The 15835-nt window shown below is 40.7% G+C and overlaps 1 protein-coding gene across 1 annotated transcript in view; it reads right to left on the bottom strand.

Moving 5' to 3' along the window:
* LOC134883617 (glutamate receptor-interacting protein 2-like) overlaps window positions 1-15835 on the bottom strand; it is a 177995-nt gene that overhangs the window by 48348 nt on the left and 113812 nt on the right. The window contains exon 2 of the mRNA XM_063912076.1: window positions 4392-4469. Coding sequence (XP_063768146.1) covers window positions 4392-4469 — 78 coding nt within the window. The remainder of the gene's footprint in view (window positions 1-4391; window positions 4470-15835) is intronic.

A 15835-nucleotide genomic window follows, 5' to 3' on the forward strand; every position in this document is an offset into this window, starting at 1 on the left:
CGCATCATCGGTAACAGCAAATTACAACAGTCACTCTTCGCTGTAAATTATGTGCACTACAAAATATATTTGTTATGACACAACACAATACTTAGCCCTTACCCTAACCCAAAGAAGAGGCATGTTTCTGTAGAGATTGGTTTTCACTGTTGTTATAGTGTGGCCTGTATCACACTTAATTCTCCTCATTAAATACCTGATTATATAACAGTGCATTGACAACCATTAAAGGCACTTGACCGTGAAGGTCTCTATAAGGGAAAATGTGATAATATTTACATAAATAGTCTCTGTGTATGTGCAGTTTCTCCAGCTAGATTTGAACTAATAAGTTAATAATTTATAAAGGTCTGCCTTCTATAAACTTTCTTGTAGAGAGATGTTTTGTTATTTATGTTTTGTTGTAGTTGTGCATCATTGCCGCTGTTGCTTGGATGCCTTGTTTACATCAGGGAGAAGCTAATTGCGCTAAAGCCAGCTAGCTTGGTGGTCAGAAAATTGACTATCCCTACTGCAATCTGGAGAATGACACAGAAAATTTAGAGCTAAACCGAAAGACGTGAAGTAGGAGAGCATGGGCAATGTTAGATCACTGGCTAACGACATGGATGAGCTAACAGTGTTAGCCAGGTGATGAAGCATCTGGAGTGTAGTTTGATGTGCTTTACAGAAACAAAGCTGTTATAGGATACATCTGAAAACAATGTTTTCATCGTCCTTCAGGTTGATAAGGATTGCATTGAGAGCTCCACCATGTCTACACCATGAGCCTGAGTCTTCATCATGTCTTCACAATGAGCTTGAGTCTTCATCTTGTCTTCACATTGAGCGTGCTTCTTCATTGTGTCTTCAGAATGAGCCCGAGTCTTCAGCATGAGCCTGAGTCTTCATCATGTCTTCACAATGAGCCTGAGTCTTCATCCTGTCTTCAGCATGAGCCTGAGTCTTCATCTTCTCTTCACATTGAGCGTGCTTCTTCATTGTGTCTTCAGAATGAGCCCGAGTCTTCAGCATGAGCCTGAGTCTTCATCATGTCTTCACAATGAGCCTGAATCTTCATCATGTCTTCACCATGTGCCTGAGTCTTCATCTTGTCTTCACATTGAGCGTGCTTCTTCATTGTGTCTTCAGAATGAGCCCGAGTCTTCATCCTGTCTTCACCATGAGCCTTAGCCTTCATCATGTCTTCAACATGTCTTCACCATGAGCCTGAGTCTTCATCATGTTTCACCATGTCTTCACCATGAGCCTGAGTCTTCATCAAGTCTTCACCATGAGCCTGAGTCTTCATCATGTCTTCATCCTGGGACTGAGTCTTCATCATGTCTTCATCATGAGCCTGAGTCTTCGTCATGGCTCATCCTGAGCTGAGCCTTCATCATGTCTTCACAATGAGCCTGAGTCTTCATCATTTCAGCATGAGCCTGAGTCTTCATCATGTCTTCATCCTGAGCCTGAGTCTTCATCATGGCTTCACCATGAGCTAAATCTTCATCATGAGCCTGAGTCTTCATCTTGTCTTCAACCTGAGCCTGAGTCTTCATCATGCGTTCAGCATGAGTCTGAGTCATCAGAGGGTCCTTGTGCTGTGGAGGACATCCTGCCTCTCAACTGTGCATATTACACTGTGTCTCTGTGGCTACAAGGAATTTTATTAACTGGAAATAAGGATCAAAGAACTGTGGATCGCTCTGATTTATTGCAACAGGAAGATGATAAACTACTGTATAGTTCAATATTCCCTCAACACTCAATTCAACTACTGTACGAACAAAGGAATCCCAACATCTAGACTGCAGCTACTCTCGGGCTGAGTGAAGGCTTCATGAAGTAAACTTCATGGGTTGAGCTTTTTTGAGGGTTTCAAGGTTAAAAGTTCATGAAGAAAGACTTGTTACATTTTATATCAGACATCTACAAAACATAATGAGTTTGGCTGCAAATCATCAGCAAGCCTTTGAAGAAGGTACTGAACACCAAACTGTTGCAAAAACAGAGTACATATTTTCTCCCAAATCCTGAAGCCTCCTCCTTAGCTGCTATATACAGCACTGCTGTACTCCTCTTTGTTCACCACCTCTCTGAATGCATACGTCCACAGTTTGGTGCTAAGCAGGAAGGTTTTAAGAGTTTCTTCATTGAGGAGACAGCTGCCAAACTATGAAAGTGTGTGTGTCTGAATCAGAACTGCAGATGAACAATGAGCTTAAACTCACCATGAAGCTTTGTAAAGCTGATAGGAGGTGGAGTTTGGATGATAAATATTTGTAGGTGTTTTACAAATATTTGTAAATTACTTGTGTATTACTCAGAGCAACCACTTTCCAATTTCAGGCTTAGTAAAATGCAATAAAAAGAGGAATGATGATTACAATTTTTCACTCATCCTACAGTGTGTTTTGTGACATCTCCATTGCATCGGAAAATAAATGTATTAAAAAAATATTTATATTAAAACATGTTTACATAAAAATAAAAAAGATTTTAAAAACAGACAATAAAAGACAAAATGAAAACAAGTTGTCTACCTTCACAATAAGCTCAAGTAAAAATATTCATTGATAGATAAAATATGTATATGACTGTCCACAGGGTACAGTAAGTTACAAAAATAATAATTGTAAATAAAATAAAGTAGAATATCTAGCAGCATCCATTTTAATGACATTAATAATACAGTTATGCGTGTTAGTCGAGGTGGTTAGGAGAACATTAGGAGGTAAAATGAGAAAAGCATTGATGTTAAAAATACAAATTAAACTTACACACACACACACACACACACACACACACACACACACACACACACACACACACACACAGTTGAGATAAAGCTTTGGTGTGATAGATGGTTAGATTAGTTAAATCCCTGAGGCACACTGAGGATCAGTGAGGTGCTTCACAGTTATATCTGGCGGTAACAACACACACATATTCACACAAACACACATTACCTTCAAAAGGCACTTAATCATTCATTAGTGCCTGTACTGTTCATATTTGCATAAAAGCATTAAAGCTTTTCACGTGTAGTTTGATGCCGATATGTTCTTCTGAACTGAATCCATCCCAAAATGAGTTATTTTATCAACAGATGCAGGAGTGAGTGTGTTGGGATTCATAAAATGTTATCTACCATTTCATTTTGATGCTCAGGAATACACAGGAGAAGATTGTACAACACAGACAGAAACTGATGAAATGGTTTTTATTATCAAAACAGAGAACCAAGGAATGTTATTTCCCCTCTAATGATGATCAGCAAAATGGAAAAATGTTATCTCCCTCAAACACACACATAAAGGTATGGAGGGAAATGACACACATTTAGACAATTGTATAGGCTATTAAAACAAGGTGATGTTTGAACCTATATGAAGCCGAGTTATGCATGCATGCATAAAGACTGGTAAAGAAAATAGGGGGAAACAGCAAAGAAGAAATAGAAAGAAAGAAGAAATAGAGAGATAGGATGGTGGACTCAATGGAGGTATTTGGACACATTTATAAGGGAAAAGGAAAGCTTATACATGAAATAGTGGGCAAGGGGGGAGTGTGTGTGAGAGAAACTCCCTTTGGAGGGATCTTTGGGATTTTAGCCTTTGCAGACCATTCACATGCACACAAACCTATGTAACACACTACAGCAAATGGAAAACCCAGATTGCATAATAAGGTGTCTTTGAATGCATTCAGATGAGATAGAAAGTAACAACGATTAAAGATTTAAAAAGTACAATTGGGCAATATGAAAACGAACATTTTAAAACAATTGTCAAATAATACAGACATTGTTTAAGCTTGTACTGTTGGCTCTCTTTAGGCCATGTGTCTGCTTGCAGGCCCGGCCCTGACCATTGTGCTTGCCTAGGCATGATTTTAGCTGGCACAGTCGTCTGTCCACTGTTTCACAATAACTGGCTGAGCATTAGTTTACTTTTATAGGACATATTGTTTTCATAACGTAAAATAAAGTAAAAAAATTCATCGAATAATCAATGGTAAATGTCTGGTTGGCTTTAGCAACAATAATCAAAATGCATTTAGGGAACCTTTCAGAACAGGCACATTTAGTAGATAAAACACAACCTGGGAGCTATGTGTTATCACACTTTATCTACAGACACAAGGTCACACTGCCATTGGAATACAAAAAGATCAAAATCTCATACTGAACTAGAGTGAAAAGGATCTCGTTTGCACAGCAAGTTTTTGTAAATGCTTCAAGCTCATTGAGCAAATCAATCACTCAATACTATTTAGGCATTTGTCTGAGCCATGTTTTGATAAAAGATCATTATGATGAATCAGTGTGGTGACAAAGTCTGCATAATAGCGTTTACAGTATTCCTCAGGGATGAATGAATGGATGGATAGACAGATGGATGTACCTGGTATACTGTGTCTTCTGGAGGCCATGGTCTGTTCTGGTCCGGAGATGTCTTTCGTTTTTCCATATGGTCCGTCATCTACAAAGAGCAGAGACAAACAAAAAGTTTTAGAGGTATCGATATACTTCTTGGGTTTATCTCAGATTGGGATTATAACATTGGTTTCATTCTCATGTTCTGTAATCTAAAATATTGCCAACAGAACAACATTTTTGTATCACAGGCATTCTGGTTTATGATTCTATTCCTATTATTATGGTGCAGTAATGTTCAACCAGGCTTTTGTTGTAACAGAGTGGCAGCCTGTTACAGCAGCTCCTACTCACCACTGAGCAGTTTCCTTTATGTACTTTATTTAACATACTTGTTTTTGCTCTACTTATTGTATTTAGCTCTACTTTAAGTTATAGGTTGCACTATGGACGCCAGGCCCATCATTTTTGCACTGCTTTGGATACTTTTTCTGTTCACCACGGCGTCTGGGATTTCCTCGTTCAGTGAATGTCCCATTGTTTACACTCGCGATCAGCTGTTAGCCTCCCGAAGCATGGCGATGCTAACCGGCGATAGACCCGTTGTTCCCCGCGAGCTGAGGAGAAAGAGACTGGGACGCCGTTCAGGGGCAAAGCTGCGAGCAAGGAGGAGACGTTACAGACCTGTCCTTCCTTCCATCATCATGGGGAACGTAAGATCTCTCCCAAACAAGATGGACGAGTTAGCGGCGTTGACCTGGCATCAGAGGGGGTATCGGGAGAGCAGCATCATGGTGTTTACAGAGACGCACCACCCAACTGCCCTCATCCTGATCTCTGGGGACTTCAATCATGCCTCTCTCTCCAAAACTCTGCCCACATTCAAACAATATGTCACCTGCACCACCAGAGACAATAAAACACTGGATTTACTGTAGGCCAACACCAAGGAGGAGTACAGTTCATCACCCCTTCCTCCCCTGGGCAGATCTGACCACAACCTGGTCCACCTCTTGCCCGTGTATCAACCTCTGGTCTACAGACAGCCTGTGCCCACGCGCAGCGTGAAGAGGTGGTCTGAGGCATCTGAAGAGGCCCTTAGAGACTGTTTTGACACTACTGCGTGGGATGTGTTCGATGACTCTCATGGGGAGGACATCAACAGCCTGACTGGCTGCATAACAGACTATATTAACTTCCGTGAAGAAAACGTCATACCCACCAGGACTGTACAGTGTTTTCCAAACAACAAACCCTGGATTACCCCTGAGATAAAGGCTCTCCTGAAGGACAAAAAGAGGGCCTTTCGATCAGGCAACAGAGAGGAGCTGAAGGTTGTACAGAGGGAACTGAGGTGGAAGATCAGAGAGGGGAAAAATAACTACAGGAAGAAGATGGAGGAACAGCTGCAGCAGAGGAATGTCAGCGGAGTCTGCAGAGTGCTAAAAAGCATCTCTGGCTACAAAGGGCCAGACACCCAGGTCCGGGGGGACCATCAGTGGGCAAACGACTTGAACATTAATTAAATAGATTTGATCAGTCAGGCGCCCCTACCCCGACACATTCCCCCCTGCTGCACCCCCCATTGTCCCCACTGCCTGGAAATGGCCCCTCCCACCTCCACCCAGCCCCCGACCATCAGCTCATAGACATTCTTCACACCAGCCCGTTTCTTCTCCCCCCGCAACCCTCCCACCCGCTGATGGCACCTTGTCCCTAACAACCAACCAGTTGAGGAGGGAGCTGCAGAGGTGTATGGAGCAGAAGGCAGCGGGTCCCGATGGCATCAGCTCGAGGCTCCTGAAATCCTGCGCGGATGAGCTGTGTGGGATTGTAGAGTTTCTGTTTAACCTGAGCCTGAAGCAAGGGAGAGTACCACTACTGTGGAAGACGTCCTGTGTGGTACCCGTGCCAAAGACCCCACCTCCCAAGGACTTCAACAGCTACCGGCCGGTGGCACTGACATCGCAGCTGATGAAGACCCTGGAGAGGCTGGTCCTTGGACACCTTCGGCCCCTTGTGAGATCATCGATGGACCCGCTGCAGTTTGCCTACCAGCCTGACACTGTGGTGGATGACACTGTCATATACCTGCTGCAGAGGTCCCTCTCCCACGTGGAGAAGGCTGGACGCACTGTTAGACCATGTTGTTTGATTTCTCCAGTGCCTTCAACACCATCCAGCCGCTGCTCCTGGGAGACAAGCTGCAGCCCTCTGGGGTGGATCACCACCTCACCTCCTGGATCCTGGACTACCTCACCAACCGTCCACAGTACATGAGGACCAGGGAGTGTCAATCAGACACCATAATCTGCAGTACGGGGGCCCCCCAGGGGACGGTGCTGGCACTGTTTCTCTTCACCCTCTACACTGCAGACTTCACCCACAACACACCGGCCTGTCACCGGCAGAAGTTCTCTGACGACTCCGCCATCGTCGGCCTCATCTCCAATGAGGACGACAGGGAGTACAGGGAGCTGACACAGGACTTCATCCTCTGGTGCCAGGAAGGAACCCCCTCCAGCTCAACGCAGGGAAGACCAAGGATCTGGTGGTGGATATCAGACGGCACCACCACTCCCCCCCACACCAGTGAACATCCAGGGAGTGGACATAGAGATTGTGAAATCCTACAAATACCTGGGTGTTCATCTGAACAATAAACTGGACTGGTCCGATAACTCTGCTGCTCTCTACAAGAAGGGACAGAGCAGACTCTTTCTGCTGAGGAAACTGAGGTCTTTTGGGGTGCAGGGGGCAATCCTTCAGACTTTCTTTGACTCTGTGGTGGCATCAGCCATATTCTATGGTTGGGTCTGCTGGGGCTGCAGCATCTCGGCTCTGTGCTACGGAGTATTCTGGACACTGTGGAGGTGGTGGGAGACAGGAGAATGGCAGCCAAGCTGTCCTCCCTGCTGGACAATGTGTCCCACCCCCTCCAGGACACCCTGTCTGCACTGTGCAGCTCCTTCAGCGACAGGCTGCTGCACCCGCAGTGTCTCAAGGAGAGATACCGCAGGTCCTTCCTTCCTGCAGCGGTCAGACTCTATAACCATCATGGCCCCCAGTAGACCCCCACACATATAACAACACTGATTATAACACCCCCTGTTGTGTTAATAACTGTGCAATATGTATCTGGCTGCTATACTTTAATTTGTGTGTATTTTCCTAAACTGTGTGATTCTTGTTTGTTTTTTTTCGTATCTTGGTGTAATATTAAGCTGTCTTTGGCTCTTTCTGCTGTAATAATGAAAATGTCCCCTCTGTGGGACGATTAAAGGTATTCTGATTCTGAGATACAGAGTATAGTGGTCAAAATGCTATTTTAGAAACTACCAGCTTCTGTCTGATGATGATTTTGCTGAAAATGAGCCTGCAAACTGGCTACTTGTTAAACAATCCGATTGTTGATGCATCATCTTGCATCCCTAATCCTAAACTTGCATCTCAGGTCGATAAACTGACTGTAAACAATGAACAGAAGTATTGGCCAGAATACTTGTTGCATAAAGGGACCGTGAAGCTGTAGCTCCTAGATGCTAATGGTTGTCAGGCCGATAGCAGATGGGATATGAGACTTGGCTTTTAACCAAAATAAACTGTACAAACTATTAAAGAGTATTCCCCAAAATGAAAGTTTTGATTTTTGCTACTTTTATTTTTTCATTCAGAAAGCTTTGACAGCTGTTGGTGAAAGAGGCGAGCGTGATAAACCACCAACTTCTACACCCAAAAACCCACTTAAAAAAAATACTATATTTCTGACACCAACACTGACACACTCATACAGAAATGATTCACTAAAAACATGTCAGCCAACAGTTACTCATCCTTGAATGTATTTTTTCTCACTTATGACCCATGAATCACATTTAATGAATTCCTTCCTACACACTGCTCATCTTTTGAAAACAACACACAACCCCCCACTTTCCCCCTACACATTGGTGGGGATGATCATAGTAGATGTAACTGATTATTAGTGGAATTGAATATGTTCTACACTGCGTTTGGCTTCACACACTGAATGAAGCAACATTTGAAGCATTGTCTTGATGAAGTTGCAGAAGTACCAATGTAACATTCACAAAACTTGAACAAACAAACAAACAAACAAAACAAATCTTCACCTCACTCTCTTTTGTAATTCACATTTATCACTATGACTGAATTAGGTCATTCATAAGGGTATGATGCACATTTAGTTTCATAAGATAAAAAACGCACCATCTTTACCTCACATTTCATTATAAATGTCAGTATCCAACAAGCATTCCATCGATGAGAAAAAAACTTGACAAAAGAAAAATCTTTACCCTTCCTTTATGTGCTCTTATGTATTTCTGTATTTGCTGATTTGCTTTTTGGTAGATTCTTCCAATAATAACCCAAACTAGTGGCATGGCTGTCGGGACGACAATGTCCATTTATCATTCAGTTGGTCCAATATTTTGCAGAAAAGTGAAAAACCTTGAGTAAAATGTTGTACAAACATCCAGAAATGTCCAGAGAATGAGTCAAAAGGACATCGGTGAGCCCCTCAATTTTCATATATTGCCACAGAATGTCCTCTTGTCTGGATTTAAATGTGACATGTGAACATTTTGATACTTTTTTGAAATCTTCAAAATACATTGAACAGATCCAGCCACACTGGATCTCACTGCCTGAAGAGCTGCTCTCTGTAAATGCTGTTTAAATACTGAAAAACCTTCCTCACACATAATCTACTTAGCATCATCACAAGTGCAATTGCATCTACTTTGTATGTATAACCTTGTAAGCTGATTATGTGTGAGGATACTTTTGCAGGAACTTGTGAGAAAAGGTAGTTTCAGTCACAGTTACTGCTCTTAACACGTTGGTAAATACACAGTAAGGCCATTTTTTAAGGGTTGATTGGTCTCATCTATTCTTTGCCATCACTGTAAAATGTCACAGGGGGGAACAGATGTTCTGTTTTATGGTCTGGCTGAGACTGGCAGAAACGTGTGAGGATTTTAATATTTCATATAAGGTATAAATCCAGTTCTCCTCGGGTCTAAACAGGTGTGTGCAAGTGGACTTTTAATAATGAATGAATAAATGGCACAAGCTAGAGGATAATAAGTCATTGTCCAACTCCAATGGTAAATAGCCAGCCAACCAATCAATCAGCCAGCAAATTAATATATCAATTATAAATTACCTATAAATGTAATCTTTAAGAGGCTAAGACGACAGTAGAAGAAACAAAAACAGAGCCTGGGATGAATAGGGTAAATCATACATAAAATAACAATATAGTCATGGACTCTATGTACAGTATTACTATGCATTTCACATAAGTATTGCATTAAAAACTGGTTGTGATCAAAAGACTTCTACGCAAAGATAAAGTATATCACCAAGTAATCCAACTGCTGTTAGCATTTGGATTTCCTACAGCTGGTTATGTTTTTGACTATGGCACAGGAGATTAATGGGCAAGTCATGGATGTGAATAAACTGAAATCAGGCCAAAAATATAATCTAAAAAAGCAAGGCTGGAGATTTAGTTTTGCAAATGTCAAACTCTAAATCCAGGCCACTGCAAAAAGTAACAGCTAGAACCTTTTGAACAAAGGAATGTAACATATCCTGGTATTTTACAATCGGAGTCACTATTTTAAACTGCATTATTAGTTTTGTTTAGATCTGATTCTAATGTGTTTCCAAAAGAGTGGGATGCAAATAAATAATGAAAGAACTTAATGAAATAAATTGCTTTTTTACAACCGCTTGGCCAGACACCCCCCACAACAATGAAACAATTCAAAAAGATAAGAGAGCACAACATACTTTTTCATCCTTTTTTAAAGTTTTTTTAAAATGTATTCTTATATTTGCCTTTGTTATATGTTTGTATAATGTTATTGTTATTATGTTTGTTGTACACACTTTTGGTATCGACTGTAAAAGATTATAATAAAAAAAGAAGTTTTTCACGGGAAGAAAGTGCAGGTAACCTTGAAGCTTTAACAATCTTTACAAACATGACAGAAAGCCTGATAACTATAGGAGTATTTCAGAGTTTTCCTCGCTTCTTTGGTGGCATAATTACATAACTGTCGATGAACCGGGGGAAAAACAACAACAGAAACGTCAGGACGATGCGACCGGCGCGAACTGTAGTGGGGAGGGGGGCACATGAGGAGATCAACATTTGTATGGTTCCTTTGAATAATAGGGAGCCTTTACTTTTAAAAGATCGATAAATGGATGTTGTTTGTGGAGAACAGTGTACTTAATTCTCACTATTGACATATTTACAGTTGATAATGTCCTTTATAATATTTGATTGATTTGATTTGATATGAAGGCTAAATGAAAAATAAGGCTAAATGAAAAATAAGGCTAAATGAAAATTCTTTCTTCAAGTTACTTTGAAAGATGAGGAAAAGAGGAAGAACACAAACAGCGATCTCCAGCTTCTTCCAGCAGAGTAGTCATGTAAGAATTGTTTTTCTTGTGTGGATGTTCAAAGGTGTGAAAGGTCAGAAAACCATCACAAACACACAGCTAATACAACTGTATGCTAAGTGTCTTGCATAAATATATGATATAGTTTAACAAAATTGAATAATACAAAAAATACAAGATGTATGTGACAATTAAGTTGTACCTTTTTAGTATCAGTTACACTCACTGTTCTTTGTATTAACTTATGAAACATATTATATTGTATATCAATCAGTGTAATTATATACATTACCCAAAAAATGATCTGGTCTTCCCCACCCACAAAGACAAAAACGTGGCTGTACTCCACAAAATTTGCACCTCAAAATGCAGGAAATAATGTTTCAGACAGTTATGAATTTCCACATTTTTCGAGGGGGGGATGCCCCTGGGCCCTCCTACAATACTCGCGCCTGTGGCGCTAGCGCGTTGCTAGGCCATTGAAAAAAGATTGGACACCCTGTAAAAAAAGCCTAGCTAAAGCAATAGGTTTGTATCATTTTTTTGGAATGTTCTAATATTACTTCACTATTTATAGTTACAGGGTGATATGTGTAAGACAGATTACAGTTAAAGGTCAGGTTTTATACTGTATTTCAACAATATATTATGTCACGCATGATCCGAAACCTAATTCACCTATTTTTTTTTACTTGGATCCAGTGGGGAAGAGAAACAACACACAGGGGAGACATTTAAAGGTATTAAAGACATTGAAAAGTGTATTTTGCATAATAGGGGACCTTTAAGGGGCTTTATTTTCATCTTTTTAAGATATTTTACTTTTAGATATCAGCGTTTATTCTTGAGCACTTTAAATTTCAAATGACATATTCTAAAATCTCATCTCTAATATATGATGAGATATTAAGTATTTTGCTAATCCTCACTCTATGACTCAGTGTGACAGCTGCTGTGACAGCGGAGTGTTGTTGTGGCTCTGAGGGGAGAGGAAGTGTCCTACTTTACTTCCTCACAGGGGCGGGATGAGTTTAACAATTCATAAGCCAATTCGCATATTCTTTATTACTCTACTCCAGAAGTGTCATTTAGTTGCATTATAATCACGGACAATTATACCGTGGCTTGCAGAATAAATATGTGTTTGTAATACTTTCGGCACCTGAAGTGACATTTTCAAGCAGCTTAATATAAACCTAAAGTTAGAAAGGATTTTTAAAATTTCCCGAAAATCCTTTATCTTCTCAGCCTTTAATTCCTCTTTAAATTACATTCACACTCTATTTAGTGTGAGTACCTTCAAGTCTCAATTTCACTGTGACGAAGACACTGCAAAAGTTATCAGTTTTTTGCTATTTACTCAAGCTCAAACTTGAAACTTAAGTTGTAAATTACGTGCTTATTCACCCTGAGACAGTCCAAACACATATAGGGTTATGACAAAATAGCAAACAGACCCCTTCAACGTCCTCCTACTAATCCCCAAAATAAGGTAGACATTTAATATTGCCATGCAGATGTGTCTAGTCAGGAAAACAGTACTGGTTGTAAAGTCTTGTCTTGTCACAGGGACTGTTGCAAAACCAAGCAGCTCATAAACATCAGATTTAACAATTAGAAGAGGTTCACAAAAAAAAGAAGAAACACCTCTAGAGATATGTGGGAGTTGTACAATGGAAAGTGTTATGCTCTATACATCTGTGCCATGCTTCTCTTTTATTATGTTGTCATCTTACCTAGCCGACAGTCTTTCTTCCCATGTTCTATGAACTTTAAGGCTATTGGATGCTGCTCTAAAACTACTGTTGCACCCCTTTTACTCTGGCTTTCATACTGACTTTTGCAAAATAACCCACCTAACAAAAAAGCTATTTCATCTCCCAAAAGAAACTCAGATTTCTAAGAGTTCGGTTAAATAAATGAAAGAAAACTTTCATGAGCCATTTCAGAAGTAAGGTAACAAACACACATTACAACCACTACAAGGACATTTTGAGTTGTATAGTAATGCCTTGTAATTGTTTGTTAATCAGAACAGGCCAAAAGAAAACATAGCTGCAATTTACATACCATATAGCACTTTAAAATCTTGCATAAATTCAAAAGGCAAGATAAAACACAAACAAAACAATGAGCTGAAAGACAATAAAACACTCCTTTAAAGTGAGGGACACTGCAGGGTTTAGTCGTTAGTCTGTGCAATACCTTCATACATTCCATAAAGTGTTATTTGAAGCTAATCCACGCAGTCAGTTTATAGTTAGTTAGCTGGTTGACTGAACAAGGGAAATATCGCAAAGAACCTACAGTTCTAGTTAAAACGTGCCATTCAATGTATTCCTCCACTATAAAGTGTTTTCCCCTTTTAACTATTTCTATACGTGACGCATTTTCCTGACAACCCAATGCTAAACATGCAGCACTTTCCCCCCCGGTAATGCTTAAAAAATCAGTCCTCCTCCCAGCAGACAGTGGAAAGGAGGCCATTGTTGTCGCGTGTCATAGTTTAGCGATCCACAGAGGTGTAATGACTTTAATAATTCATAAGTTGCGGATTCAATTTCGCTTTAAACCATTTTCATAAGTTATCTGGCTGGCTGCTTTCCCGCTGTGGGTCTGTCACAGACATAATGGACCCTGGAGGCTGCTCATCAACACACACACAAGCACAAACACTCACACCAGCATGCACCGCCTCTGGCCGCACAGACTGATGCATACCCAAAAGGATTTTAAGCAGCCAACATACACCTGCATGTGGGCACCAAAACATACAAAATAAAAACAGTGTGTTACAAGTTCAAGTCCTACACACACTCTTATATAAACAGTACACAGAGTGAGAGATGCATCGCTGAAGGCAACTTTGCCATCCCTGTCTCTGTAACTGGATGTAAGACCAACTGTTTTAGTCACAATTTGCCCCCATGCAGCAGTATGAATCCTCAGCTCTCATTCTACAATCACAAACATTTTTCATGGCTGATGTATCGACAAACAGGCTGCTGGGAGCAGAACACACGATCTGTTAGTGCTAATGCATATTTATTTTCAGAGGATGTACCATTCGAACATATTTTCTCATCAAACGTCTCTTTTAAACTGTCTTTTCTCAGTTCTCCAACTCTGCCTGATAAATTAGTGTCTCCTGGTGACTAATTTGAATGTGATTAGGCTAATGAGTGCTGGCGCTGTCAGCTTACTGAACAGGTTGAGTTATAGATGAAGCATCAGGCCAGATTTCCCGCCTGCAGTAGAAGCACCGGCATCATGTGAGCAGCGGGAGCATCTTTTAAAACGGTGACAGAGATGTTGTGAGCATGTGCAAGGCAGGTCGATAGACTAACACAGTGTATAAAAGCATTTTTTTCAAAAGTTCAGATATGTTGTGTCTCAATTTGCATATTTCTCTTCCTACATGTCATCTTTTCAGTTCAGAAGTGGCAAAATGCACTGTGATTACCTGCAAGGTGCGCTCATGGTGGTCAGAAAGTTGAGTCTGTAAGTTGCGCAACAAGCTGTAGTTTCATTTGCTCTTGTCAACACTGCAATACCAAAATGACACTTAATGGGTTGTTGTTTGTGATATACACCTACCATCATACAGTACTAGTGTCAAAAAGATGCAATTCTTCATTTTATTGGGTTAATTCAGCGGTTTGAAATTATTTGTTGCTGCGAAATAACTAGCTAGCAAGCACTGTATTGTTTGCTTATCGTTCACCAGCTAGCAGGATAATAACTTCAGCTGGTAAGGAATTAAGAATGATTCAGGATTCAGACAATGGTTCCTGGCTGAAATGCACACTCTGCTCAAATGTCCACAGTGAACGACATGAAGTGAACTAAAGAGTGTCCAAACTGGGACAGCAATCGAAAACAGCACTAATCTGTTGTTGCTGAATGAGCATTTTTTTTTTCTTCTGATTTAACACACGCATTAAAGGCAAAGCTGAAGGTATTTAAACACGTATTCTACATTTTAACAACTCCAATAACATTTGGTTTCTCTGTCGTCTAACTGCCTGTTTTTAAGCAATCAATCAATATTGTTTTCTACTTCTCACTATTATCAGAAATGAAACACGTTGCAGTACCAGTTGTGGTAGACACCAGTTAGATGTAAAGGCAAACCAATGTTATTGTCACAGGCAATGCACACACACTTCAGTGTGCATGTTAAAAAACATTCCTGCTAAAAGTTCAACACAACATGTTTCTTTTTACCAAAAACCACAGAGCCATATTATTCCGCTCTGTTGAAAAGGAGATGTGTGACAGTGGATCTGTAGCAACATAGTTGAAATGTTTTAAACCTGATACACTTTCTGACAAACACAAAATCACGCGCAAATAAAGTTTAAGTATGATCCCAGTGTTCAATATCTTGTGCTTGTTTTACATGGTTGTAGTTGGAAAATGTCCACTGTTCAGATTAAAACCGTCCGGCTTTACGCAGAAACACCTGCTAGGCCTGTGTGTGTGTGTGTGTGTGTGTGTGAGACATGCATGAATGAAGTGAATACTAACAGACACGGCTCTGTCGTATCTTACAGGATTCCCTCAAGCTTTTAGCAAACCTTTAGAGGAACACACACCGACAAACACTACGTTTACAGTCTGACCACACACACACACACACACACACACACACACACACACACACACACACACACACACTAGGGCTGAACGATCTATCGTTTTGGACCGAAAATCGCGATCTCAGACAACACGATTTTGGGATCGTCAAAGCTGCGGTTTTTGCTTGGTGCATATTAATAATCATTTCGTCAATAATTTCACATGAATGCCCAAGGCTCTGTGTCAGCTACTGATCAGAAAGCTGCAGGCTGCGCGTGACCAGATCACGTGTTCGCCACCCAAGTCAGTGTGTAGCTCGTCATTCAATTTCAAGCATGGCTGAAGCAGGAGCAGAAGCGGAGCCGACGAAATTAATAGCAAAGAAAAACAGCACGTCGGTCATTTGGCAGTATTTTGGATTTGAGGCCACTGATGAACACCAGAAAC

This window comes from Eleginops maclovinus, chromosome 20 (genome assembly GCF_036324505.1).
Source record: "Eleginops maclovinus isolate JMC-PN-2008 ecotype Puerto Natales chromosome 20, JC_Emac_rtc_rv5, whole genome shotgun sequence".
NCBI classification, from domain to species: domain Eukaryota; kingdom Metazoa; phylum Chordata; class Actinopteri; order Perciformes; family Eleginopidae; genus Eleginops; species Eleginops maclovinus.